The 24,772-nt window shown below is 40.9% G+C and overlaps 2 protein-coding genes across 2 annotated transcripts; one reads left to right on the plus strand and one right to left on the minus strand.

The window, feature by feature from the left end:
• Positions 1-13,793, minus strand: slc9a6a (solute carrier family 9 member A6a). The gene is made up of 16 exons (XM_017408474.3): positions 13,199-13,793; positions 10,753-10,952; positions 10,125-10,202; positions 9,927-10,003; positions 9,719-9,831; positions 8,996-9,101; positions 7,384-7,525; positions 7,006-7,111; positions 6,748-6,836; positions 6,223-6,336; positions 5,902-6,013; positions 5,663-5,816; positions 4,744-4,774; positions 4,579-4,664; positions 4,187-4,292; positions 1-3,067 (listed from the first exon to the last, which is right to left on the minus strand). The coding sequence occupies exons 1-16, from the start codon at positions 13,503-13,505 to the stop codon at positions 2,795-2,797; spliced, it is 2,094 nt and encodes a 697-aa protein (XP_017263963.1). The 5' UTR covers positions 13,506-13,793; the 3' UTR covers positions 1-2,794.
• Positions 13,794-15,304: 1,511 nt separating this feature from the next.
• Positions 15,305-24,698, plus strand: taf7 (TAF7 RNA polymerase II, TATA box binding protein (TBP)-associated factor). Its single transcript, XM_017408280.3, has 12 exons — positions 15,305-15,512; positions 16,269-16,345; positions 16,443-16,521; positions 17,253-17,386; positions 17,599-17,719; positions 17,815-17,873; positions 18,325-18,397; positions 19,868-19,981; positions 20,851-21,045; positions 23,242-23,354; positions 23,913-23,972; positions 24,285-24,698. Exons 1-12 carry the CDS (start codon positions 15,494-15,496, stop codon positions 24,327-24,329), a joined length of 1,089 nt encoding a protein of 362 aa, XP_017263769.1. The 5' UTR covers positions 15,305-15,493; the 3' UTR covers positions 24,330-24,698.
• The last annotated feature ends 74 nt before the right edge of the window (positions 24,699-24,772 follow it).

Genomic DNA, 24,772 nt, shown 5'->3' on the forward strand with positions numbered 1-24,772 from the left:
TTTAATCAAAAGCACGGGGCTTTTTGTTTATTCCTTTGCTGCGCGCACACAGAACAGGTGAGGGGATATTTACACAGATGTAAACAGTCAGTACCTGCAACAGAAAGGAGCAGAGAGGACAGAGTCTCCCTCTAATTCGCATATCAAACACACTTGCAGGCTTTAAGACACGCTCACACACACACACACACACACACACTGAGTCTGCAGGATAAAGAGAGGGTGGAGTGTGTGAGCCTCTTTGGTCAGCGGCTTCAGACAAGATTACCAACGATCAAAGCTCAACACAAGCCAGCGTTGGGAGCGGGCATTGGTCGGAGAACAATGGCACACAGCTCTGCTTCAGTATACTTGACTGCCCCCCCCAAGAGTTCAGCATCAGGGAGAGATGGTTCCTGCTCTGTGGTCGTCATGGCAACAGTGCCTCTTTGTAAACAAAACTAATCACAAAGTACCTGATGAGATGGAAAAAAGGCTGTGAAAGGCTTCGTTAACATCCCCACTCATCTCTTTACAAAGTAAACTCAGCTTCTACTGAACATGAACTAATCTGGAATAATTTGACAGAAATCTGTCAGGTTTTTTTTTTGTCCAGAAGCTTCCTAAACATCAGGTAAATAACATAAAAGCAGCTGTGAGATAAAACAAAACATCACAAAACAACGAAGCGACATTTTCAACACGAGTGCAAATATATATATATTTTTTTTACTTCATCGTTTCTGCTCTTCAAGAAATATTCGTAACAAATAATAAAAAAAAAAAAAAAAAGTGAAGTTGCTGAAATAACAGATAATAGGGCGTCTCGAGGAATGCCTGATTAAAACAAACAAACAAACAAACAAACAAACAAAAAAGGGTTCAATTTTAAGTTCCTGCACAGCAGAAGATAACCGTGGAAGGAAGAGCAATATTAGTCTTCCTCCCACCTCCATATCATCCTCGGCACATCGACACACTCATACAAATCCTTTTTATTTTATTTTATTTTCTTTAGCTTCCAGTCTTCCCTTCCTATCGTTCTGCACGCACTCTGTTCATTTTCTTTGGCTCACAAAGCGGCCAAAACGCACAAAAAAAGCCCCATTGTGTTCAGCTAAGTCACTAAACGTTTTCTGGCTTCTGTCCGAACGGACGGCGTTGCCACGACGACAACCTGTCAACACTTCCTGTTAGACCCACATCAGCTGCAGCCAGAACTTTCGGCTCAAATGTAACACATCTAAATATATACGTACCCATAGATAGTAGAATATATTTCGGACTCTATGATTGTAAACTCCAAGTATAAACCAATAAAATGCTCTCTCTCTCTGCTCGTGGTGAATTCCAGCATATCAGTGTGAAATGAGCTGCCACAGAACCAGCGCAAACATCTGCTCGCACCAAGACTGGGATGTAAAATAGGTGGATTTATCTCATGCCAATTACTTATCACAAATCTAAGGCAGCAACAGAATAATAATTAAGCCAATACAAAACAAAAAGTCAGTGACAAACTTTGATTAGAGATTACTGAAAGTACCAAACAAGTTAAATGTAACGTTTGATGGACATTGTTCACCATTATCTGAGATTAATAGCTGACAGATTAATGAATAATGAAAATAAATCACTGCTGCATCCCTACTATGACGTCTATCTTTCTGATTTGCAAAGATAATATTAAAAATATTAAAGTTTTTGTTCGCTAATGACAAAAAAAATGCAATTTTAGTGTGAAATGCGATTATTTTTATGCTTTTTTTCAGATTAATTGAATGAGAAAATATGATTTTTTCTGTTATAAATGCGACACCTTTCGTAGAAAACGTGCGGAGGAAAAGCTGAGCGGGTACGAAAAAGGGTGATTCGAAAAAAACGCGTACAAAACACTTCAGGGGGTCGCGGGGATCGGGCTCTCCTCAAACGAAATGGCACAGAGCGCTCATCTGAGTGTCGTCCTGCGGCGAGCGGCGACAGCTTTTAAAATAAGGTGTGAAGCCGTCCTCTGAGTCACAGTCTAAGGTCACCGGGGCGAGAGCCAGGACTTTCACAGCCAGCTCTCGGCGGCGTCGCACAGTTAAACACTATTTACACACAGAGCAGCGCGAACGGACGGACGGCCTCACGCCCACAGAGAACACCGCTACCTTCTGCACAGAGGTGTCCGCCGTGTTTTTGGAAATTTCTTTTTTTTTTTTACAAAGAAAAACAGAAGGGCTGCTCTGCCTTTCAGAAATCATCCAGCTTTAGGGGTCGCCATGCGTTAAAAACTACAACTTCCAGGCACTTGATAGAAACCTAACGTACAGCAGAGTTTTCCACTGGGTCGGCTCGCCTCTGGTGCACAGAGAAAAGGCAGCAACATTCAAAGTCAGACCCAAAAGTAAACAAACAAAAAAAAAAAGCTCTTAACTTCAGCATGCATAAAGTTGTTGATATACGGTACACTGATAATTTAACTAGAGGTTGGTGTTTGCATTCACACACTTAAACATGCTGCTAGAACTCTGTGCAATGCTACAATAAGAGCTAAACTGTGTAAAATACAGAAAACCTTGAAAATAAATATGACTGTAATACAGTGATGGTCAATGCCAGAGAGGAGTGGAAAATGAGCAGAAAGAGAATGAGGTAGAGACAGCGATTCTGTGTGCAGAAGAAGTGAAAAACCTGGAAAAAAATGCATCAGGAAGAAGAAAAGCGAGCGGAGTGTGGCAAAGTGCAAAAATAAAGACAGAAGAGTGAAGCAGCAAGAGTCAGGTGCTCAGCAGCTCGGGTCGCTTCGTCTCGGATGGTTGTCCGGGACTTTTCACATCCTTAAGTGGGGATGGGAGTCTGTGAAGGGTGGCTCGGAGTCGTCCATGGGGAGCACCAGGCGCGTCCCCCTCATCACCAGCTCGTGGTCTCCGTACGCCAGCTCTCTGTCCAGCTCGTCGGCGGCGCCGGCACCCACGAAGCCTCTGCCGCTGCTGGTGTGGGCTCCCGTGGCATCCGTGCTGACGGTGACGTCGCCGTAGGTCAGGTTGATGTCGCCGTCGGTCAGGATGAGATCAGAGTCGTCGTCCTTCAGTTGGCACTCGTTCTGGGGAGGGAGAGAAATCAAATGAGTCGCACAGACGAGGGGCAAGTCAGAAACGCACCCATCGACTGGAAGGTGATGCTTTCCAACACACAAAAATCAGAGCTTTTTCCCCTGTCAGTGAACGCACCAGCGCAAAGACGCCAACTCTGAATACTCACGTCTTTGGTGAGCGAGTTCCTTACTGTAAAAAAGTAGAAAATTTCTGGAGAAATCTCAAAGTGTGCAAAAACTAAACATTCCAACTTCAGTTGTATAAAGATCTAAATTAATTTTTTAAAAATGCCTGTTTTGAAGTACGAGCTGTACAAGAAGCGTAAAGAAATGTTAAAGCTGCTACCAGTGGCTCATTATGGTCACCGCGGTAACCACACGCTTGCGCCTCTCACTCCCTGGCTGCCAGGTTAACGAGAGGCAGACAGAAATGGACCGAAACAAAAGTCTCAAACGGCCGCTGTGCAAAAACTATAAGTAAAATCTTTAAAAATTCTTCAGCCGTGAGCAGCAGAAGACTTTGATGGTCATATGTGTGAATTTCTATGTTTCTCCGGTGCTTTATGGAGGAGATATGATGAGTTAAAGAGCTCTCAATTCCAGTTTAGAAGAGAATATTTTGAGCTGAAATATAACTGAATCTGTGGAAGCCTGGGTGCGCTCTCTCTGCATTCTGGGGGGATTTGAGAGAAAACCAGAAGTCCGACAGAAATGAGAGACCCGCTGGGTGAAAGAAGACAGAAATTCCTTCAATTTGAGGTATAATTTGTACATGTACTAAAAAACATCGTGGGATAAAGAAGAGTGAATTTGTAAAGGTTTTGAAAATAATTTAGAAACTAGTGTAAAGCCAAAACCCCCACAGATCTCCACAGGGTTTTTTTTTTTTTTTTTGCAGTTTTCAGCTGATTTTATTGACGCTGCATGAAGTACTGCCACCAGAAGTCATAGCACACTTTTCCTGATCAAGCTGCACATTTTGATGAATTATGTGCACGTTGTCATTTTAAAGCTGTGTGACTAGATACAGGACTCGAGCTACTGATCCTATTTTACCAGCAGAGCTTCTGTTAATTATGGTTCTGAGATAAACTTTAAAAACGGCTGCTGTATGAACCAGCGTCTGACCTCAAAGGCCTGAGGGCTGGTCAGGAAGCGGGCGAGGGGGCCGCAGCATGGAGGCAGCGTGGTCGTGAGAGGAGGGCCGCTGTGGGTCAGGATGGGCTTCAGGTAGCTGGAGAGACTCGGGTTAAGGACAAACTGATCATAAAGTAAAGTTACTGGAAACAGCGGACAGAGAGACCGTGATCAATGCTTGGACAAAAGGAGAATTAATCAATAATAAATCAGTTTATTCAGGTTATCTACTCTTAATGCATGAAACTGAATTACAGAGCCAACAGAGGAGGTCATCTACCCTCAAATCTACAAGTGGGGCTCCCTCTGCTGTCCGATGATAAAAATCTAAATCAGCTCACAAGCAGACACAAACAGAAGCACCAGCTGATGGAAAAGGATACTTGTGGTCAAAGGTGTACCAAATTCTGAAGAGCCAGACACTTTCCTGTTTGGTGCTTCTCCTCTCAGACCCATCCGTGACGCTCATCTGAACCAAAACAGATTATTATTATTTAGTTTTAAGACAGAGTTTGCCTACTAGTCACACAATGTGTGTCGTTACTTACAGAGTTGTCTTGATCAGTGTCTACTCCCACTCTGTTAGAGAAAAATATAAAATCAATCAGTTCCTGCTTGAAGGTTGTGAGGAATGCTTCGTCTGAGTTAGAAATTCCTCCAGTTTTAATAAACCAGATGAAGGAAACACGGAGCAGATACTGATGACTGAGACTGAGGTGATTATTAGAAAGAATTATTATTATTCCACGTGAGATTTATTAAACCTTCCTGGTCTGTTAATCTCCTCCAGTGTTTAGGTTTTCCTCTAGAAAACTGAGCCGATTATCAAGGATTTGAAAACTTTTCTCAAACTGACAGACTTCTAAAGTAGATTTCCTGAACTACATCTGAAATCAAACAGCGTGTGAACTTGAATCTTTTCAGCTGTATCGACACGTAAGCCTGCTTTAAACATCCTGAAACATTGAACATTTTGTACTCTGAACACAAAATTAAGGTGAAAGTCTGAAAGCGCTAAATTTTGCCTCTTTAATGCCAATCAGAAAATGACAAAAAGTGCAGTTTTATTGTTCTGTATTTCATAAAGGAACTATACATCTCTGATGTTAAGACTCATTGAAAATAGAAGAAGTTGCCAAAATCCTTCCTTGTCAGAACTTCTTTCTAACAGTTTGAAAGTCTGACATTAATAGTTATGAACATCTAAAGGAGGAATCATGTCAGCCTTTTGGGTTAAGTCCTTAATAATTGCAACATTTAGCTCTTTGCCCAAGTTGTGTTTCAGCTATTAAACAAGGTAGATGTACACAAATATATCTAGATAGTTTCAAAGTTCTGATGGAATTTCACTAAATAAATGTATAAAAGCTTCCTAATATGAAACAGAAATCATCAGAGATGAGTTTCAGGGCATGGAGTCTAAATCTAAATTTGTCCAGTCGATCCATTTTGAAGTTGCGGTCATACCGTATTCGCTGGCAGGACAGCATCTGAGTGGTGCCACCGCCACAAACCCAAACGGTGAAGAAGACCACGAGCAGGTTGGTGGAAAACATCATCTGCCGGGCGTACGTGGCTGTGTCCCTGATGGACAGGGCGAAGGTCATCGCCCCCCGCAGGCCTAAACACAGAGAACGCGGCGCAAAATCAAACATGGAGGCGCCGCGGCGACGTCGTCCTACTGATGAACGAACGTCCTCACTGACCTGCGAACATCATCATGTGCTGGAAGTTGGACCGGATCTTGTAACGTCGGCCCAGATTGAGAAGGAATGAAAGAGGGTAGATGTTAGCAGCCCGGCCCAGAAAAACTGCCAGCTGAGTGGAGAGAACGTTAAAGAAAACAGCAGAAAACTTCTGACGCCCCATCAGGCTCAGTTACTACCTCAAAAACCATATTCTGACTGCAGCTTGGTGGTTGCTTGTAATTCTATGACCTTTTTCATTTGTAAAAATGCAGAAATGAGCAGTACCGGCCCATGAAATAATTTACTGTTGTGCTGCGGTTCACTGGGTTTAAAGGATACAAAAGCTCCAACGATGAACATCGGATTGAAGACGTGGTTCTGGAAGGTGAACAGGGTCAGACCCATGTAGGAGAAGATAAAGTTCTCTGCCAGGAAATTTAGGAGCTCAAACAGCTGCAAACAAACAAACATTGACTGTTTTAGAGGCAGGCAGCGGATGTTCAGGAAAAGAACCACTTTTCTAAAAAGATTTGGATTCTGTCTTTATTATTACAGCAACTGTGTGTTTGATTCAGCTTTCCAGCCTATATTCAGACACTTTGGGCTCCATATCCCTGTCAGAGCTGCAGTGTTTGTTTTCACACAATTATAGCAACAGTGAAGACGTACTGAGGTTTATGAGAGATAAAAAGAATAAAAGCAGCTCCATCTGTGATTTGACATTTACAGGTTCAAACAAACATGTTTTAACTGTAGTTCTAAAGCCTCTTTTCTATTTTTAGGCCAAGGCAGAACAATATCAGCTTAAAGAATACTAGAAAAAGCAGCTGAGAAGCCGTGAGGCGGCTGCAGTCCGGGTCTGACCTGCTTCGTTCGGTCCTGGGACTCAGGAGACAAGTTGTTGTAGGTGTAGTGGGCCTGAGTGATTCCACAGAACAACACCGCCACCACGCCTGCAGCACAGATCAATAAACTCTGATCGGTGACGTTACAACGAATTAACAATAATTCTCTGCTTTTTAGGAACTAACGAGCTTACGGATCATTTTCAGTAAGACTGCAAGGCAGAAAATGGCATTACACCCAAATGACTTGAAATTTGTGACAGCGAGTGTTCGTTACCTGTGAAGCCACAAGCTTCAGCCAGCAGAAAAGTGCTCCATGACATGAGGAAGAAGAGCGCCGTCTCCAGCAGCTGGAAATCCCTCAGCTTCGTGAACTTCGTCACGTACGCACGAAAGTCAAGGACTCGACTCAACATCTGTCGGCTTTTCTATCATTTGTTTCTAAAACCATACGCTGAGTGGCAGCTGCTAAAACACAGCCTGAAGATTTGATCAATTTAAACTTTATCTTTCATACTTTTACAAACAAAAACGGTTTCGCTCTCTTTAGTTGTGCTGATTCAAACCCATCTATGTCGCCGTGACCTGACCTGCAATAAAATCATTTCATCTTGATTAATGAATGAACAACATAAAAGCTAAAAAAAAAAGATATGAGAGCCGTAACAACTCCGGTGGCCACTCCCAGAGAAAAGGAGCCGCTGAAAACTCCGAGAAACATCCCAAACGACTTCAGCAACGCCATGGCCTCGAAGGTGTGGCTGTTGTCTCCCTGCGGCTGGTATGCCACGATCGACCTGAAATATCACAGAATACAAACAGTTCAGGCAAAACATGACTGCAAATCAGCACACACAGAAAGTACAACCACTATTATGTATAAAACTGCACTGAATTAATGTAAAAGTTAGAACCTGCAGACAGAAAAAGCCTGACCTCTGATAGAAAAGCTCCAAAAGATACAGAGTCAGAGCGTTGAAACTAAAAAACAGGTCAGGTTTTATTTAAAATCTTTACTTACAAGCTTGATCAAAAACTAAAAAAAACAACATTTAAGTGAAAAAGAACAAATGATCCTCCTGGTCAAAATATTTCGGTTTTTTTAGGCCTCTTTTTTTAGACAATTACCAACCTCGTTGTACTTTTCTGCAACTTCCACCAGCATCCCTTTAACGGACGTGTTATCAGTTCAACTAATCAGCACGAAGCCAAACCGTTTTTCCAAAACAGTCTACCAGGAAGTCCTGCAGAGGTGCAGCAGATGGAAACTGGTGCTGCGAGTGAGGCATTAAAACAGCCCATTAAATCCAGCTAATTCAAAGGAGGGAAGGAAACCATGTCTGCACCAAACTGTGTCGAATCTGAGCTCAAAGTGAAAGACGACACAGACCGTCTCTGTTTTCTCTGTTTTATTGTTCTTGTGATGAAAATTAACAAAGAACTGAGAACTGAGAGGAACAGAAAACTAGCTGCCATCAAACTCGGTTCAGGCTGTTTTGAAACTGATACATAATTTCTGAGAAGAAACTAGAGTCAGACGATTTCAGTGAAATGAATTATAAAGAGTATCTTTGTGAAAAATATGCGACGAAGATAGCAAATTTATCGGATTTAGTTTAGTCAGACGAGGGTGACTTTGAAAAAAAGATTTCTTCGTATTCACAGCCCTCCGTCACTCACTCACTCACACACACACGCACACACGCGCACACACACCAAACCACAAGGCGTTTTGTCTATAAGCGCTCCTTCCTTTTTGCCGCCTCCTCGTCTCTCACATCCTCCTTATAGATAATAAAAATGCTCTGACATGTTTTCTTAGCTGACTCACAAGATTAAAAATAGTAAACAAAAAAGTAAATAATAAATTAAGAAGTAATGAAAGGTCTGAATAAACTGGAGTCTACCAACACATAGACTGTCATGTTCAGCCTCAGGAAGTGCAAAGACACACAAAGCTGTCCTCGACTTGGTGCAGCCCCTCGATGGGCTGGTCAGAGATTTTCTACACGACCCAGGTCCTCCTCGCTGCCTGCTATTAAAACGCAGAATTCTGTGGAAATTATAACAATCCAGCGTGGAGGAGGAGAAAAACGGAGCCTCATCTCAGAGCTCACGAACGGTTAATGATCATTCACTGGTGAGTCAACAAACAAGACGCAAGATCTCCACATTTAACCTCTCTGGTGGAAAATGAGTAACGTCACCACTGAGTGCACTCCACGGCTCACGGACGGAGCACCATCGCGCGGAAACGGGGGACTTACGAAGACAGAACCACGGCCACGGCGTCGTTGAGCACGCTCTCTCCGAACAGCAAGGCGTACAAGTCGGCGTCGACCTGCAGCTCGTGGAATATCGCCAGAACAGTCACTGAGAAACACAGAAAAACACACACGTTGTTTCTTTACAGTAACTGTGATCCAAAGGACTACACACCACAGAGACATGTGCTCCAAATAATGCTGTGGTGATAATAATCCTCAGCAGCTTAAGATAATGCCCCCAACACCTCAGAGGCAGGAGGGGGTATAAGATGGTGGACACCATCTTCTCTGGGTCATGTGACTTTTCATCCTGTGTTTAAATGTCAGAGATGCTTTCTGTTTGCTTTCATCACACATGGTGAAGATGATTGATGAACACTGCAAGGTTGTGCAACCCTTTTTGAACTTTTTATTGTTAAATTGTATTTAAAATAAAACAAAAATGCCATTACTTGGATGAGTAAATGAACCTTCACAGACTTAAAGTACAAGATTTGAGGGGAAAATATTATAATTTATGTCTCAATTATTACATGCACAGATTAGATTGCAGTTCGACTTTGTCTTGTGGGTGCATATTCAGATAATAATACATATTCTGTATTCAGTTTAGTTTTGTGAGAAGCTCTGTTGGGTGATGCTTAACATGTACAACAAGCTCAGCTTCAAGAAAACGCTGTGAGAAATTATTAGCCCTCGAAATGTGCGTGTAAGCGTGTTCACCAGGGTCTGTGGCGGAGACGATGGCGCCGTAGAACAGACAGTCAGTGAAGAAGAAGTCTCCACCCAGCTGATCCACCTGCTTCATCAGCATCACACAGCCGTACATCAGCAGCCTGTTGGAGGGCGACATAAACACGCAACGGACACTTAAACCTCGCAGCTGGAGACAGAGGCGTTGTTTTTAACTGGAGAAAATGAACGTTCTGACCCAATCACAAAACAGGAAACGACAGTCCCCATGAAGGCATAGGCCAGGATGGAGCCCATGTTCCGGAAAAAATGTCTCTGAAAGATAAAATAAACGTCACAAAGAAAAGCTTCAATTATTGAGGAGAGACTTTTATTATTCAGAGGAACAACGTATTATATCTGTAAAAGTTCAAATAGAGAGTAAATGATCCTTTACCCTCTTTAAGCTGTAGCCTGCATGAAAGATGATGGGCGGCAGCAGGATATTGAAGAACACTTCAGGGTCAAAGGTTACCTGAGGCACACAAACAAAACATGATATTTGTAACAAAACAGCAACTGACAAAGTGAGGTTTTTGGCTAACTTTAATAACTTATTGAACCAAGGACGACGCAGCTGCGATGTAATGAAGTCGTTTTCAGGACAAACGGGAACAAAATGTTAAAGAAGAGCAGCTTCTAACGTAACATGTCGATTAAGGCCAATACCATTTTTAGACCCAAGTGTAGCTCTGAGCCACATGAATCTGTCAGAGTGGTTTTAAGTCAGGCTTGGTTTACTTTTAATTCAACCACATGACGAACAATCACCATCTGGGAATGAAAACGGCGACAGCTGAGGAAGTGCAGGAAAGAAACAGCAGTTTATTCGCTTGTTGTTTGAGTTTAAGCAGGTTTTCATAAGAAGTAGAGCACATAACAGCAAGCTCAATTAGTGCACTATTAAAACACTTGACACCTTTATGCTGTCCTAAATCCTTATCTACAATATTTCCTAGAAAAAAATGAAGGGTTTTTTGCATTTTGAGCTTCTTTTCAGTCAATAAACAGAACAGGAAGCGTACCTTGCGCAGCATCTCGTTATCCTGCACGTCGTTCACCTCGTTGGCGCTGATCTCCCCCTTCAAAGTGTACTCGTAGAACTTGCCGCTGACGTTGACCAGGAGGGTGGCGGGGCTGGCGTTGACGAAGCAGCTCATCGAGGCGGTGCTGACATCCCGAGGAACGTGAATGCCGTATCGCAAGATCACGCCAACGATCAAGCCTGAGAAAAAAGGAGAGCGAGAAAAATAAATATATCAGGGATGGGAGTGGCTTTGAGGCACTTTTTGTTGAACAAATAGGAAGTCCAAAGCTCCTCAGCATTTGATACGTCATGATTTAGCCTGTATGTGGCTGTTTGTCTGTTAGCAAAATATCCCATGAACCGGCAGACGGGTTTTAATGAAACTTTCAGAAGGTAATCAACCTTGGAGTCAGCCCAATTTAAGATGGTGCCACAGCTAAGCAAACACAAACGCCTGCTCCAACTCAGTCCATTTTACAGATATTGAGCTAAAAACGGGCTGGTAGCAGCTGAGAGTCATCCTCAACACACAATCCGCGTGTCAACGGATGAAGGAAGATCCAGTGAAATCGCACATGAAGTAAATTTAATAAAACAATCATAGAGTGAAAGCCCTTTCATTATTTGTAGTTTTCTCTCTACCTTTATTGTGGTAGCAGATATATTTTTTCATGTGATCAATCTGGAAAATTACAAATTCCAACTTACAGAGATTTGTTGCTCTTTGTCTGAAATGTATATGTTGTAGTCCAGGCATTTTGTTGTTGCTGTTGTTGTAACATGCAGGCTAAAAACAGGTGCCTTGAAAAAGAGATCTGTGATCTCAATGGGACTTGCCTGGGTAAATAAAGGTTAATAAATAAATATCTATCTCTCCATCTATTTTGCAGCTGCACCTGAATCAGCTGATCTATCTTTTCTCCCTTCAAACTACACAAACAAGCTTCAAACATTAATAAGAAGCCAACAAATAAACACAACAGAACCCCATTTATTCTGTGTAGAGACTAAACCTTCAGTATCAGGTCACATATATTAAAAATAGTCAACTTAAAAAAATAAACTCCTATTGTTGAGTCAAATCAATCAGCTGTTATCAGATGAGAGTTTAATGCAGCGGTGTCCGGTCCTGGTCCTGGAGGGCCGCTCTCCTGCATGTTTCAGGTCTTTCTCATCTAACAGAAAGACCTGAACATCTAACATCTAACACGTGCAGGATTGTGGCCCTCCAGGACCAGGATTGGACACCGCTGAGTTCCCATCAACCTTGGAAGTTGCTCAACTGCAGCAACAGAACACAAACAAACAAACACTGGAACCCAATCCAGTGTTGAGACACAGCCCAAGTTAGTACAGAAACACAACCACTGTTTGCTCCCGTTAAAGGTTAGCCAGCTCTCTGATAACACCTGGAATTCAATGTATGACCACATCTTTGTGTATTTATGTTTTTATTCCCAGCAACTGAAACTTATCCTGTTGATAGAAAATGTAACTCGACTCCAGCAGGTCACAGAGAGCCTGAGACAGCTCAAACACTGTCATCATCACTAGGATTAAACCTGAACAGTCCAAAAAAAAGAGATTAATTATGGGTTATTTACTGTATTATTGAATTAAAAAAATGATAAATATCCCATGTGATCACATCTCCCCTATTTTAGCCTCACTGCACTGCCTGCCTGGACATTTTAGGATTCGTTTTAAAATATTTTACTTGTTTTTAAAGCCTTAAATGGTGCTGCCTCGCCACACCTGACTGAGCTGCTACACCTGTAACCCCCACCTGTTCCCTCGGGTCAGCAGCTCTTCCCAGAAACTAAACGAAAGCTTCAGGTGGATCAGGCTTTTCCTGTTGTGTTCCTAAAATGTAGAATGACGTCCCTATGGATATTAAGCTGACCTTTTCCCTGTCAGTTTTTAACTCCCTTTATGAGCTCATCTCTTCTCCTCGTCACCATCTGAGGTGTCAACTTTTTAGCTGATTTTATGTGTTTTTATTATAGAGCTGTGCTTTTTAGGTTTTGATCACGTCTTGTGACTGCTGTTATGTTTTATTTACTGCACTTTGGACCTGTGGTTGCTTAAAGTGCTTTATAAATAAAGCTGGTGTCATGCTATGGTTTGGTAGAAGGTGTTGAGTTAAAGAGGAAACAATCATCCATTGTTTTCAGTCAGGCTCACTCCAAGCAGCCCTTTATGTGGAGTGGGGAAGTGAAATATTTGTTTTTTTATGCTACAGTTGCTCTCTTTGTTGTGTAAAAGTCTCTAGGTGTTATTTTTAAGGCCAAACAGTGAAACCAGGAGGCCCTTTTAATGCTTTCATCCGCGTCAGCCCTCTGCCTAACTCGTGAATAATTACTGCATGTGGGAACATTTCTAACTCGCAGACATTTTCAATCTAATGGCAGAGGCGCCCTCATCCCGCTGCAGCATCTTCTCACCGTAAATCATCGCCAGCCCGGTTTCGTGCAGGAACCTGAACCGGCGGTGTTTGAACAGCCAGATGGTCAAAATGGTGAGGGTGAGGAGCAGGATGAAGATGAGCAGGTCTGCGCTGTCCTGTCGGTGGCTCTCCTCGGCCCTTTTCTCCGTAACGATGTTCTCCATGCCGCTGTCCTCCTCCTCCTGGGGCGAAGACGGTGATGCTGCTCGGCCGGCGCTGATGAACGCAGACAGGCTCACCAGGAGGAGGAACCCCCGCGTCCTCCCGGACCTCCGGCAGCTGCCGACGGCCACTCCGAACGCCATGGCTTTGAGACAGCGACGTCCTCCGCGACGAGGACAAATTCTGGTCAAATATTATTCGACCACTGAGCTGAATTGACAGCGAAGAAAGACGACAGCAACTGAGCGACCGACCCGGAAGTGAAAATGTATTTTCTTCGTAAGCTAGTCGCTTCCTTTTAAAAGCACTGTTCTAAATTGTGGATAATGCAAATAAAAACGGATTAAACTTCATTCGTACTAAGTAATGCATATAGTTGTTTGCAACTGGAGGTTTACACAGTTACAAATTCGTTCAATTTTCAAGCGCTTCTCTCAGAAGTTGTCATTTTAATTCCAACACGGGACTCTTATTTTGAAATCTTAGATTGTCATTAATTTAAACAGGAAGTGAAACCTACGGAGCCCCGTAAGGGATATGTCTGGAAAAAACATGATTGCGTTAATCTCGCAGTAGTTTTGAGTTCCCATTTCCCAAATAGAGGAGTCATAAAGAGCTACTGAACCAACTCCTTTATTTTATTTAATTTACTTAATGTGTCAGTTCAGCTAAACATCGTTTCATTTGTCCATATATACTTTTTTGGATGCATTATTTATGTGTTATAAGTCTGAGTTTATCAGTTCCTTCCCACGTTTCAGTTTCATCTGTATTATTTTGAACTCAGGTGTTATAAAGAAATGCTTCTCCTTAAGCATATTGTGTCATCGTGCAGTTTCCTGAAGCTGCATTTATTTGTATGTGGTGTGTTTGTTCCTAATAAAAACAATGTTTATGATAAAGACATGTTTCACTTGAGATATGTGTTTCATTGTGGGCTGGCTATAGGAATAGACACTGTTGATATTCTGTTTCTCTTTATTGTGTTCATGCTTCATAACATCACCTACAGAGATTTGTTTTCTGTTTTCAGGGTTTCTATCTTATTTTGTTGCTTATTTTTGTTATAGTACAAATCAGTGAAGGGCTTCTATTTCGCCATTTCTGGTTCAGTGCTGCCACCTTTAGGATATTTTTTGCATGTTCACTTACTAGTCTACCTTTTAATAATACTTCAATCAATGACTTGTATACTAATATATAAGTGACTTAAATATTCGTATATAAGTCAGTGACTTCAATGGTCACATTGGCTTCGGATGCTTAGAGGTTTAACTTAGTTTACATCTTTGAAGGCTTCAACTTCTTAAGTAGGTGTGAAATCCGTGAATTTTACCAAACCTTGATTGAACCTTTTTAAATTATAGGACAATCTTAAAATAAAAGTCTATAACCCTCTACATGGATAAGGTCGTGGGCCCCTTATTGTGTTTGAACTATTACTGTGTTTGTAAAGTAAACCAGAAAAAACGCAGTTATTGCAAGGGAAACGCAAAAATATTTGTTTCCGAGGATCCGTAGAAACAAACGGTCACTGCTAATAAAAAACTGTAATGTTGATAAACATGGGATTTATTGTCAAACAATATTTAACAATTAAAGTGGTGGGTTGTGAATTAAATTTAAATACATTTATTTATTTCTTTATTTTTTTTTTATCTTCGTTTTCTCCGAGAACACCGTCGGAAATCTCGCGATACAAAAAACTGACGTATTGAATGTTGTGTTTGTCGCTGTTGGTAATTGTTTGTTTATAACAATGCGTAAATATCGCATAAACTAATCTTTTAATCCATGGTTTCAAAATACATATATGCACACGTTTTTAGTTATTTCATTTTGGTTGTTATGTATTTATTATGGCACGATAGTTTTATTTGATGCATACAGTGAGTTAGCAAGCTTGATATAGACACAGACTAGACTCTGAAAACTCCGAGGTGTACGTGAATGTAGCAGAAATACAATCGTCTTTTGGCTGAGCTAATCGATTTGCTCGTAGTTCTGCAAGATATTTAAGAAACAGTTGTTTTTTTTTCTCGTCAATATCACCAGATTCAGTCTTGTTGATCTTTTAAAAAATTTTTTTAAAACATTTATTTAGATGAACTTGTAAATTACCAAAACAAGGATGACATCTAAAATTAAAGGTACGTTTAGCGCTAGCATTTAGCCGTTTGTGCTAACAACTGCGGACCTCTGTTATCTCGCTTTTATTCCTATTTTAAACACGTCTGTGTTTAAGGAGTAATACAAGTAAATATAACACAGTAAGAAGGTATTGGTGTGTCGCTGCATGTGGGCATTAAATACATTTCACTGCAGTATTAGTTATGTTAGCCTAGCTAATGTAGCGAAACAATAGTGATAAAAAAAAAAACTTAAGAGAATGTAACCTAAATGTATTATTGTGTGGTTTGCTCGTTTCGGGCAGAACTCAAATTAAAGGTATACATTTAAAGTCAGCTGTAACTGCTGAAGAATAAGATGTTACGAATTTGAGCTGAGATCCGATCACCCTCAGGTACTTGTCGAGCTGAGTTTGAGCTGGATGTTTAAATTAGCCTATTTTGTAATTTCCTGTTTAAAAAAGTTCATTTCGAGGTGATGTTGTATTTCCAGGTTCTATAATCATACAGTTCATGCTAAGAGTGTAAAACTTTTTTTCCAGTTACACAACAAACTGTAATAATTGTGTCAAAAAGTGAAGGGCGTTTTTTAATTAAACCCTCCCAGTTAGGACTCTAAATTTATAAATTTGTTATTGGTACAACAGATCTAAATACATTCAAGTGTTTGTGTGAGCCTAAAAGAGGATGAACTGTTGTTTTTTTAAGTTCTCACCAATTGTGAATAAATTACATCCATATCCTGTTTAAATTTATTGTGATTTGTTTTGATTCCAGTTGGAAAGGTTGGCTCCAAGAGCAAGGAAGACGCTCCTTATGAGCTGGAAAGCCAGTTTGTCCTGAGGCTTCCTTCGGTGAGGACAGTGGACTTAGTGGAAACATTAATGTCTGTGAAATTGCTATGAGTTTACAATGATGCATATTTATGTTTTTTTTTTTTTTCTTTTGCAGGAGTATGCCTCTACAGTGAGAAGAATTGCCCAATCCAGCAGTATGAACATGAAGGACAGACTCACCATTGAGCTGCACCGTAAGCTTTTCCATCAGTAGACAAAAAACTGATGTGTGACCTCACTGTTTTAACACCTTTCCTGTCTGTATGTGTAAACAAATATTCAGTTTTTTATTACTTTACATACATTTCAAGGATAGTTGTTTTTACTGTAATGGCTGCTAATGGATTTTAAAAACCAAACAAAAATATTGACAGTATTTTGGTCACATGGAATGTGTAGTTTTATTATTTTATTTTAAATGATTGATGAAAAATTTAACAATCAGTATATTTACTACCAGATCAGTTGTTGTTTTTGAAGGGGTAAATTGCTGTGTGTATGCATGTTATTTGTTGTTCTTTTTTGGACTGTTTTGTTTGTTGTTGTGTGGTAACATTTGAGCAGTCAGACTTCTTTCTATCTTCTCTCTTTTAATTATCAATTTAAATATTTTACCAAAGCAAAACAGATTCCCAAAACTGTCAGTCTTTCTGTAGGTGTAACTGAGTTAACGGAGCTTTTTTAGTGCTGCTCAACCAAGAGGATCTCTGTTAGAAGATCAGGTGCAGAAATGTCACAAGAAAATATCCAAGTTAGATTCTCTTTTAGTGGAGCACCTATGTTTTGTATTTGATTTTATGGATCTTAACTAGTAAAAATTGATTAAAGTCTTTATTTTTTCTATTTAGCATTGACTGCAGTGCCAGTAGAGGAGGTAGTTTTAAAAAATTTTTAAGTGCTTTTCTCTGCTTCTCTGTTTTTGTAGCTGACGGTCGTCATGGGATAGTGAGAGTAGACCGTGTTCCTTTGGCCTGCAAACTGGTGGACTTGCCTTGTATGATTGAGTCCCTGAAAACAGTCGACAAGAAGACATTTTACAAGACTGCAGACGTCTGCCAGGTAAACTGCTTCACTCATCAGATTTTTAACCGGGGGTTTCATCCTTCATTGAATGGTGTAGCTGGCAGGTTACTGTAGGATACTCATTGTAAATAAAATAACATTTTACATTTAAAGACACTTTACTTTTTGGCAAGTTAAAAGCTAGCAGTATTGCTTTATTGGCATAAATCATAAAAAGGTTTTCATTCATTTATTCGTCCCTGGTTCAGATGCTGGTCTGTACACTAGATGGAGACCTTTACCCTCCTTTGGAGGAGCCGACTGGCACTGACCCAAAGAGCAAAAAGAAAGATAAAGACAAGGACAAGAAATTTGTTTGGAATCATGGCAGTAAGTTGATACATATCTCCACACAGCAGCCTGTTGAACCGTTTGAGCTGATTGAATCATTTCCCTTTTGCTAACTCTGGCGTTTCGCTCTGCAGTCACCTGCCCGCTGAAGAACACACGCAAGCGAAGATTTCGGAAGACTGCAAAAAAGAAGGTTGTGACTTTTTTTTTTTTAAATTCCATCCAGTGCTCCCCTCTCATTTTCCCGCCGTCTCTTTAGCATATTGTTTGATGATCCATCTATTTCCAAAGCTCTACTCTAACAAGACATTTACATTTCATAAAACAGGCGCTGTGGTGAAAGTGAAAACCAAGATTAACATATAAATAAAGCATTCCATCTCAGTTTTCCCCAAAGGCATGCAAAAAAAAAAGCAATTTCACTCTTGCTTTGATCAAAGTAAAACCGTATGAGCTCGAGTACGACACTTCTGCTTTGTCTGTGGAGTAGATCCTGCTGAAGGTGCCGAGCTGAGCAATATTGATTTGTCCCCTTCTGTTTTTAATCGCTAATGCGCTTTCTGGCGTGGATCCAGCTGCTACCTTTTTGTGCATGTATGTGTGTGCGGTTGAGACGTAACCTGATCCGTTTCTTTCTCCTGCAGTACATCGAATCTCCTGATGTGGAAAAGGAAGTGAAGAGGTTACTGAGCACAGATGCTGAGGCTGTCAGTGTTCGTATCCTTTTAGACTCCTGCAGCACAAACGGGAAAAACTAACCAAGCAAGACAGTTTGGTCTTTTCTACAATCGAAGAAGTCCTGGAAGCAGAACAGTCTAATGCACAAGTAAAGTTTAACAGAGGGAGGCAAATTTAAAGGTTTGCGTCGAAACTCACCAAATAGAAAAACAAACTTTTACAGATTTTTAAGTTCAGGATTCTTAGAGCAGGTCTGAAGTCTTGACTGCACGTTGCAGCAAAGGCAAGTAAAGTTGGTTTTAACTGTAATGTTATAAATAGATCCTGTGGATTACATTATCTACAAACCAGCCAATGGGGAAAAAAAAAACTGGCTTTATTTCCAGGAAAGTAGCGAGCCAACTTATTTTGCTTCTACCAAGGAAATAGACCGTCCCTCGATGCCAGAGTGTTCTGAGTTTTGGCTGCCTGCTGAAGTTACGTAGGAAGACTGAGATGAAGAAAAACAAAATTAATTTTGTGAAGAGGGGAGTTGAAAAGTGCTGCTGCAGATGTTGATTATTTATAACACCAAGTTAACAGTTTGGTATTTAAGTTGTTTGGGTAGAAAGTAAAGTTATACAGTAGTTACACTCTGAGGCTTAATTTTGGGAAGAGCCAGCGGTGCACTGTGTGGTTAGACTACTTTGCAGAGAAAAAAAATAAAAACATGCGAGGAGTTAGTAGTCGTTGGATACAGAGAGCTACAGAGACTTGTCTCATTTTCACCGATAAATTTAACAATTTCTACAGAAGATGGTTGTAATTATCAGATGCTTTAAATTTAAAACACCTTCCTTCCTGTGCTGTTTTCCCTCACTGTCTTGGCAAGTTGAATCAAAGGCAGTTGGATTTTATATTTTTTATTTTTTGGGGATTCTTGAAAACATTTTGCTTCTTAAGGTAGTATCTTCGGGCTTGCCTGAGCTTTCTTAGCGGAGGAACTCCGGTGTTTCAGAGCAGACCACAACTTTTATTAGTTAGATGTGTGTAGCTGTTTAATCAGTCATGTTTGTCAAGGTGGTTGATAACACTAATTCACTCCAGCATAATTCCGAATGAATAATTCAGATATGTTTATCCGGGGCTGATGTGGGTCTCCCGCCTCCTGCCCAGCTCGCTGTGTTGGACTCAGTGAGGGAGATGCGGTGTGAAGAGAAGCTATCAGAGCTCTAATGAAACTCTGAACTTCTCTGACAGAATAAGAGCACAGCAGAGCTGCTCTGTCCGGCTGCTTCCTGCATGTTAATTTAGACGGACTGTTCATTATCACTGCTTAGATGGTCACAGTGAAAACAGGTGCACTTATATGTTTTAGTGTTTGCACATAACTCCAAACATGCACAACACGCTAACGAATACTTCACGTAGTCCCTCAGGTCTTAGTTTAGATTCGTGTCACAGGATTTAAGTCCTTCAGTGAACTTTGAAACTTGCAGAAGGTGTTTGGCTTTAACTGCTGATGTTCAGGATGGGAAGTTATAGCAGAGGATGAATCCAAAGAAGCAGATCAGCACGGCTCTCTGGGAAATCTAGACTCTTCACCCGGTACCTCAGGACTCAAGATGGGGCACGAGTCCTCAGGTAAAAACTACTTCCTCTTTATGTCATCAGAGAAAATTTGTCAGAACCAGATCCTCCGTTCTGTAGAAGAAGATAGATGCTGTACCTGTGGAACAAAGCACAGTCCAATAAGGTGTTAAAAGATGTTCAATTCCTGTTATTGTAATTTAATCTAAATGTATTGAATGTTCTTATGAATAAAGTTTTATTCATTTATTTAAAAAAGGACATTCTGTGAGATTAATGATATAAAACGTGGATAAAAATACCACCTTATGTTGGTCATGGATGCTGACCTTTTTGAGCATTTTATTCTTTAATAGTATTGAACATTAACTCAGTCCCTCTTAAATAAGGCTATTAGTTTGTTTTTGGTTTTAATTTTACAATCTCTTTAGAGGGTTAGAAAAGGGTTTCAGTAAACAAATTTGTCAAGTTTGTTCCAAAACTCAGGGGCTTTAGTTGGACAGACAGAGGACATTTTTTAATTTATAGAAACAAAACTGAGAAAACTGAATATTTCTAGATGTTATTTTGAATAAGTCCCTCCAATTTGTTGTAAATTTCCTAATTAAGTCTTGCAAATTGAGATCTTTAAGACTATTCATAAAACAAAGCTAAATACAGATTTAAAGAAGAATTAAACTTTCTAAAAGCACTAATTTCCTTCATGTTGTTCCAGTCAAGAGTTGGTTCATGGTTTTATAAAATGTTGGGGCTGAATTTTGTTTCTTATTAAGGAATATTCTGTGTTTTTAGATTTCACTTCAGTCCCTTTTGTTACATAAACCCACAGAGCAAAACCTTAATGTGTTGTCTCTTTAAGTTAGCACAAACTCTGGAGTCTCACCGTCTCCGTCTCTGTGTCCCTGTTATTAATGCGCGGCCAGTCCAACACGATGAGCTCCGGGAGATCTTCAACGACATCAGCAGCTCAAGCGAGGACGAGGAGGACGAAGGGGACCGGCACGAAGACGAGGACCTGAACATCATGGACACGGAGGATGATCTGGTGCGACAGCTCCAAGACAAACTCAACGAGTCGGATTCTGCTCAGCATGAAAGTGACCGAAACAACCAGATCGGTGAGGATGCAGATCGTTTCAGGCTTCCAGGTTTTACTCAAGACTGGCTGTAATTAAAGATTTAATGATGGGTAAACTAATCTGCAGTTGCCCCTTCAGCCGGGATCTTAATGTGCTCTGCATGCGATTTATTTCCACAGTTTAAAGAGGAAAAGTCAAAGTTTACACATAGACTTCACATAAAGAAGTTATGTAGATAAATGAAGTGAACATCTTTATTTATCCTTGACCCCGTGGATGAGGTCAAATCATCACATTTAATTAATAATGTTTAGCTTGATTGGGAACAGGGTTTTCTGACGTTTAGTGGTTAAAAGTTTTATAGTTTAGAAAATATTTATCTCTATTTCCAAACATTTTCCACATTGAAATACACTTAAAAAAAGTTCACTTTGAAATCTGCCTCATTTCATTGCTACATTTAGCGTTTAGCTACTGTTTTGGTAGTTCTTCTTTTAGTTACTGTTTTGTTGATTGTAGTTTTTAGTTACAGATTAGCTAATTTTAGCTTTAAGCTACCGTTTTGCTGTTTTTATCTTTTAGTTATTATTCTTCTGAGTTTTAAATTTTGCTACTGTTCTGCTAATTGTAGTTTGTTTTTACTTTTTTGATAGTTTGACCTTTTTACTACAGTTTTGCTCATTTTAGCTTTAAGCTACTGTTTTGCTGGTTTTAGCTTTTAGCTACTGTTCTGCTCAACTTATGTTGTATTTTGCTCATTTTAGCTTGCGGTTTGCTTGAACGTTTTAGCTACTGTTCTGTTGGTTTTAGCTTTTAGCTGCTGTGAAGCTTTTTCTGTTCTCGTTGTTTCGGCTTCATTCGGCTCGTTTTAACTTCAACTCTTCAGTTTCAGCTTCAGTAAACTCAGCATTTTCCAACCATTTTAAATTGAAATCAATCTTGCTTTTGGACGTGTAGCTCCTCTGAACAGCTAACAGATGTTTGTTTTAATTTTTAAATTTTTAATTTTACAGCAGCAGAGCGAACTCCTGCCCAACGTTAAACCTTCAGCGTTTCTCTCAAGTCATCAGCGTGTGGGAGTTCATTCTGCTTGGCTGTCCTTTTCTTGTTGTTTGAAATCGGAGCGCAGGATATCTTCTTCATTTGAACTCTTTATTAAGCCAGTTTGAAGTCGTCGTCACAGAATGAATTTAGGTGTAAAAGTGCCGACTCTTCCATTAGAATCCGTTCACCTCCAAATAACCTACATACCTTAGCCGGATGAAGCAACTGCTGCGTTAGATTATGCAATCTTTCATGCTGCGCTTGCAAGTCACCTCAGGGTAAATGTTCAGCCTCTCAGCCAAGTGGGTTGTTAATTTTTTAGTCCAAGTTGGTCGCAGCTACAAGGTTGGACTTTGGAACAAAGTCAGACATTAAATTAAATCAGATCACCCTCAGGTACTTGTCGAAGCAGATGTCAAAAATAAACTTAAGCTAAGTGCTTGAAGTTTTAATAAGAGCTGAGCTTTCTAGGTCAGACATCACACCCAGTCAGATAAATAGCCCCTCTTCCCCGTAAACACACACGCTGCTCCCGTCGCCCGCTGACAGCCCTCAGCTCCCCTCCCTAACTAACCAGCCTGACAGGTGTTGGAGCTCAGCGTGCTCAGGCAGCCGTCCGCTCTGACAGCGTAGCGCCTCCTTATCTGCATACGCCAAACTGTCAGTCAGCGACTCCTCTGGTCGGATCCGAAGCGGCGCCCGAGCAAAGCCTTCCCCAGTACGTCCCAGATTGGTCGGGTGTGTTTCCAGCAGCTGTGCCGAGTTGTAATAAACAATGCTGCAGGGGCTCCTTCCTGTTTAATTTAGCGTAAAACAGCAGCCGCATTGGAAAATTGAGCACCGGTAGAAATAAGCAGTGAATGGATGCAATTAGTTTGAAAAATATAGATGCTGGTGGAGCCACAGGTTAGTGTGATGCAGTTTAATGGGACTCTCTTTGTTAAAAAGCCCACAGCAGACTGATTTAGCTGTCTCATTGTGTTTCATGCTGCTTGTGCATCTTTTCTTCTTCTTATGCCGATAGCTGCAGTCGCCATGCCGTTCCCGGGTCTTTGGGCTCTGTGGCACCAAAAAACAAAGCTGCATCGTTATCCTTCTCCAACCTTATCGGTTCACTCTTCACTGCGCTGCTACATAAAGGTTTTCTTGATGTTTTTTTATGACCTCACCCCTCCTGCTTGTTTTCTGCAGTTATGGAGTATCAGGTTCAGATTAACAACGTTAAGGCCAAGCTCCAGGAAACCCGAGCTCGGAAGAAACAACAGGAGCAGCTCATCATGAAGGTGGAGAACCAGGCTCTGAAAGTAAGCAGCAAACGCCCTTTTTGTTCCTGAGGAATGTAAGCCCAAGATAAGCTTGTATGTATAGAAACTTTACAAGTGAACGCAAGTGAGCTGGGAGGCAGAATCTCCACGTTGCATATATTCACCCCAAGATAATATGCAATGAAAAAAAACAGCTGATTACACATTTTTAAAGTTGTTTTATTCTGTTAAATATTATATTCAGCCCTCTGGCTATTCGCTGTATGAAAAGAGTGCAGATTTCCTTCTCCAGCGCTCTTTAGTGAAGACTGAACGCTGAGTGGAACACGAGCAGACACAGTGCCTTTTTTAATGTTGCCATTTAGAGCTCTCATTTCGTAGCGTTTTGGGACCATCAAAGCCCGATCGCTAGTCGTTACTATCACAGGCGCGTGGAAAAGGTCAGCTGTCTCTGACTGGCATTCTGAGTGGCCTTTCTGTCAGGGAGAGGATGGTGACACGAGCAGCCTCGGCAGGCGCACACTTAAAGCCATCACGGTTTAATGAGGCTCAGCGTGTCGACTCGCACAAATCATGTTTGTCTCTCGCCTGTTTCAGAACCGCTTCCAAGCCTTGTTGAATGAGATTATTCAGCAGGAGGAGAGAGAGATGGAGCAGGTACGTGAAAAGCCGAAAATCAGCGTGACTCTTCTTCATCTCGCAGCACTTTGTATGATTGTCACATTCAGCGCTTGTTGACAGCCTGTTTAATTCTTAAGAGGATGTTCAAATGAAGTGAAATGTAATTTATCAGTGGTTGTTGCTGCTGTAGCATAATGACTACGCACAATTCTGGGTTGTTAAGTGTAATGGCAATAGAAAGCATGCAGATTAATATGAAATTACACATTAAATGTCATCTACTTACTCTGCAATTAAACTCCGGAGCTGCTGGGCATCAATTACAGCCTCTGTTTTTTGTTTCCACAGCTGGCTTCCCTACAGGAGCAGCTGGACTCGCTGATAGAGAAGTGACCAGCAGGGGGCAGTCTCATGTCATCATCTTCAGCCTCATCCCAAGGAAGGAGGAGGAGGAGGAGGAGGAGGAGGAGGAGGAGGAGGAGGATAGTCTTCATCCAGGAAAGAGGAAGCCTTTATTAGCTGGCTTTCTGTGCCATTCCTCTTATTTTGTCATTTTTATGCATTTTGTCTTCAGCATTCTGGTTTCTGGAATAACAGTTTTCAGTTTTTGTGAAGTTGACAACATTTTTCTGAGGAAACAGTTGGCCTCCATGGAGGATATTATTGATTTTGGCTGGCTAAATCTTAGACATCTTTTACTTCAATAAACCCATTGTGTTTTTTTGACAAAAGGAAAAGAGAGACTTGTAAAAAAAAAAAAAAGTCATGAAAACTGTATTTTGCTGAATTTGTCTTATGTGCTCTGGATCGCATCACCTCACAGGTGAACCTGAACC

The sequence above is a fragment of the Kryptolebias marmoratus genome, linkage group LG9, assembly GCF_001649575.2.
Source record: "Kryptolebias marmoratus isolate JLee-2015 linkage group LG9, ASM164957v2, whole genome shotgun sequence".
Taxonomy (NCBI): Eukaryota; Metazoa; Chordata; class Actinopteri; order Cyprinodontiformes; family Rivulidae; genus Kryptolebias; species Kryptolebias marmoratus.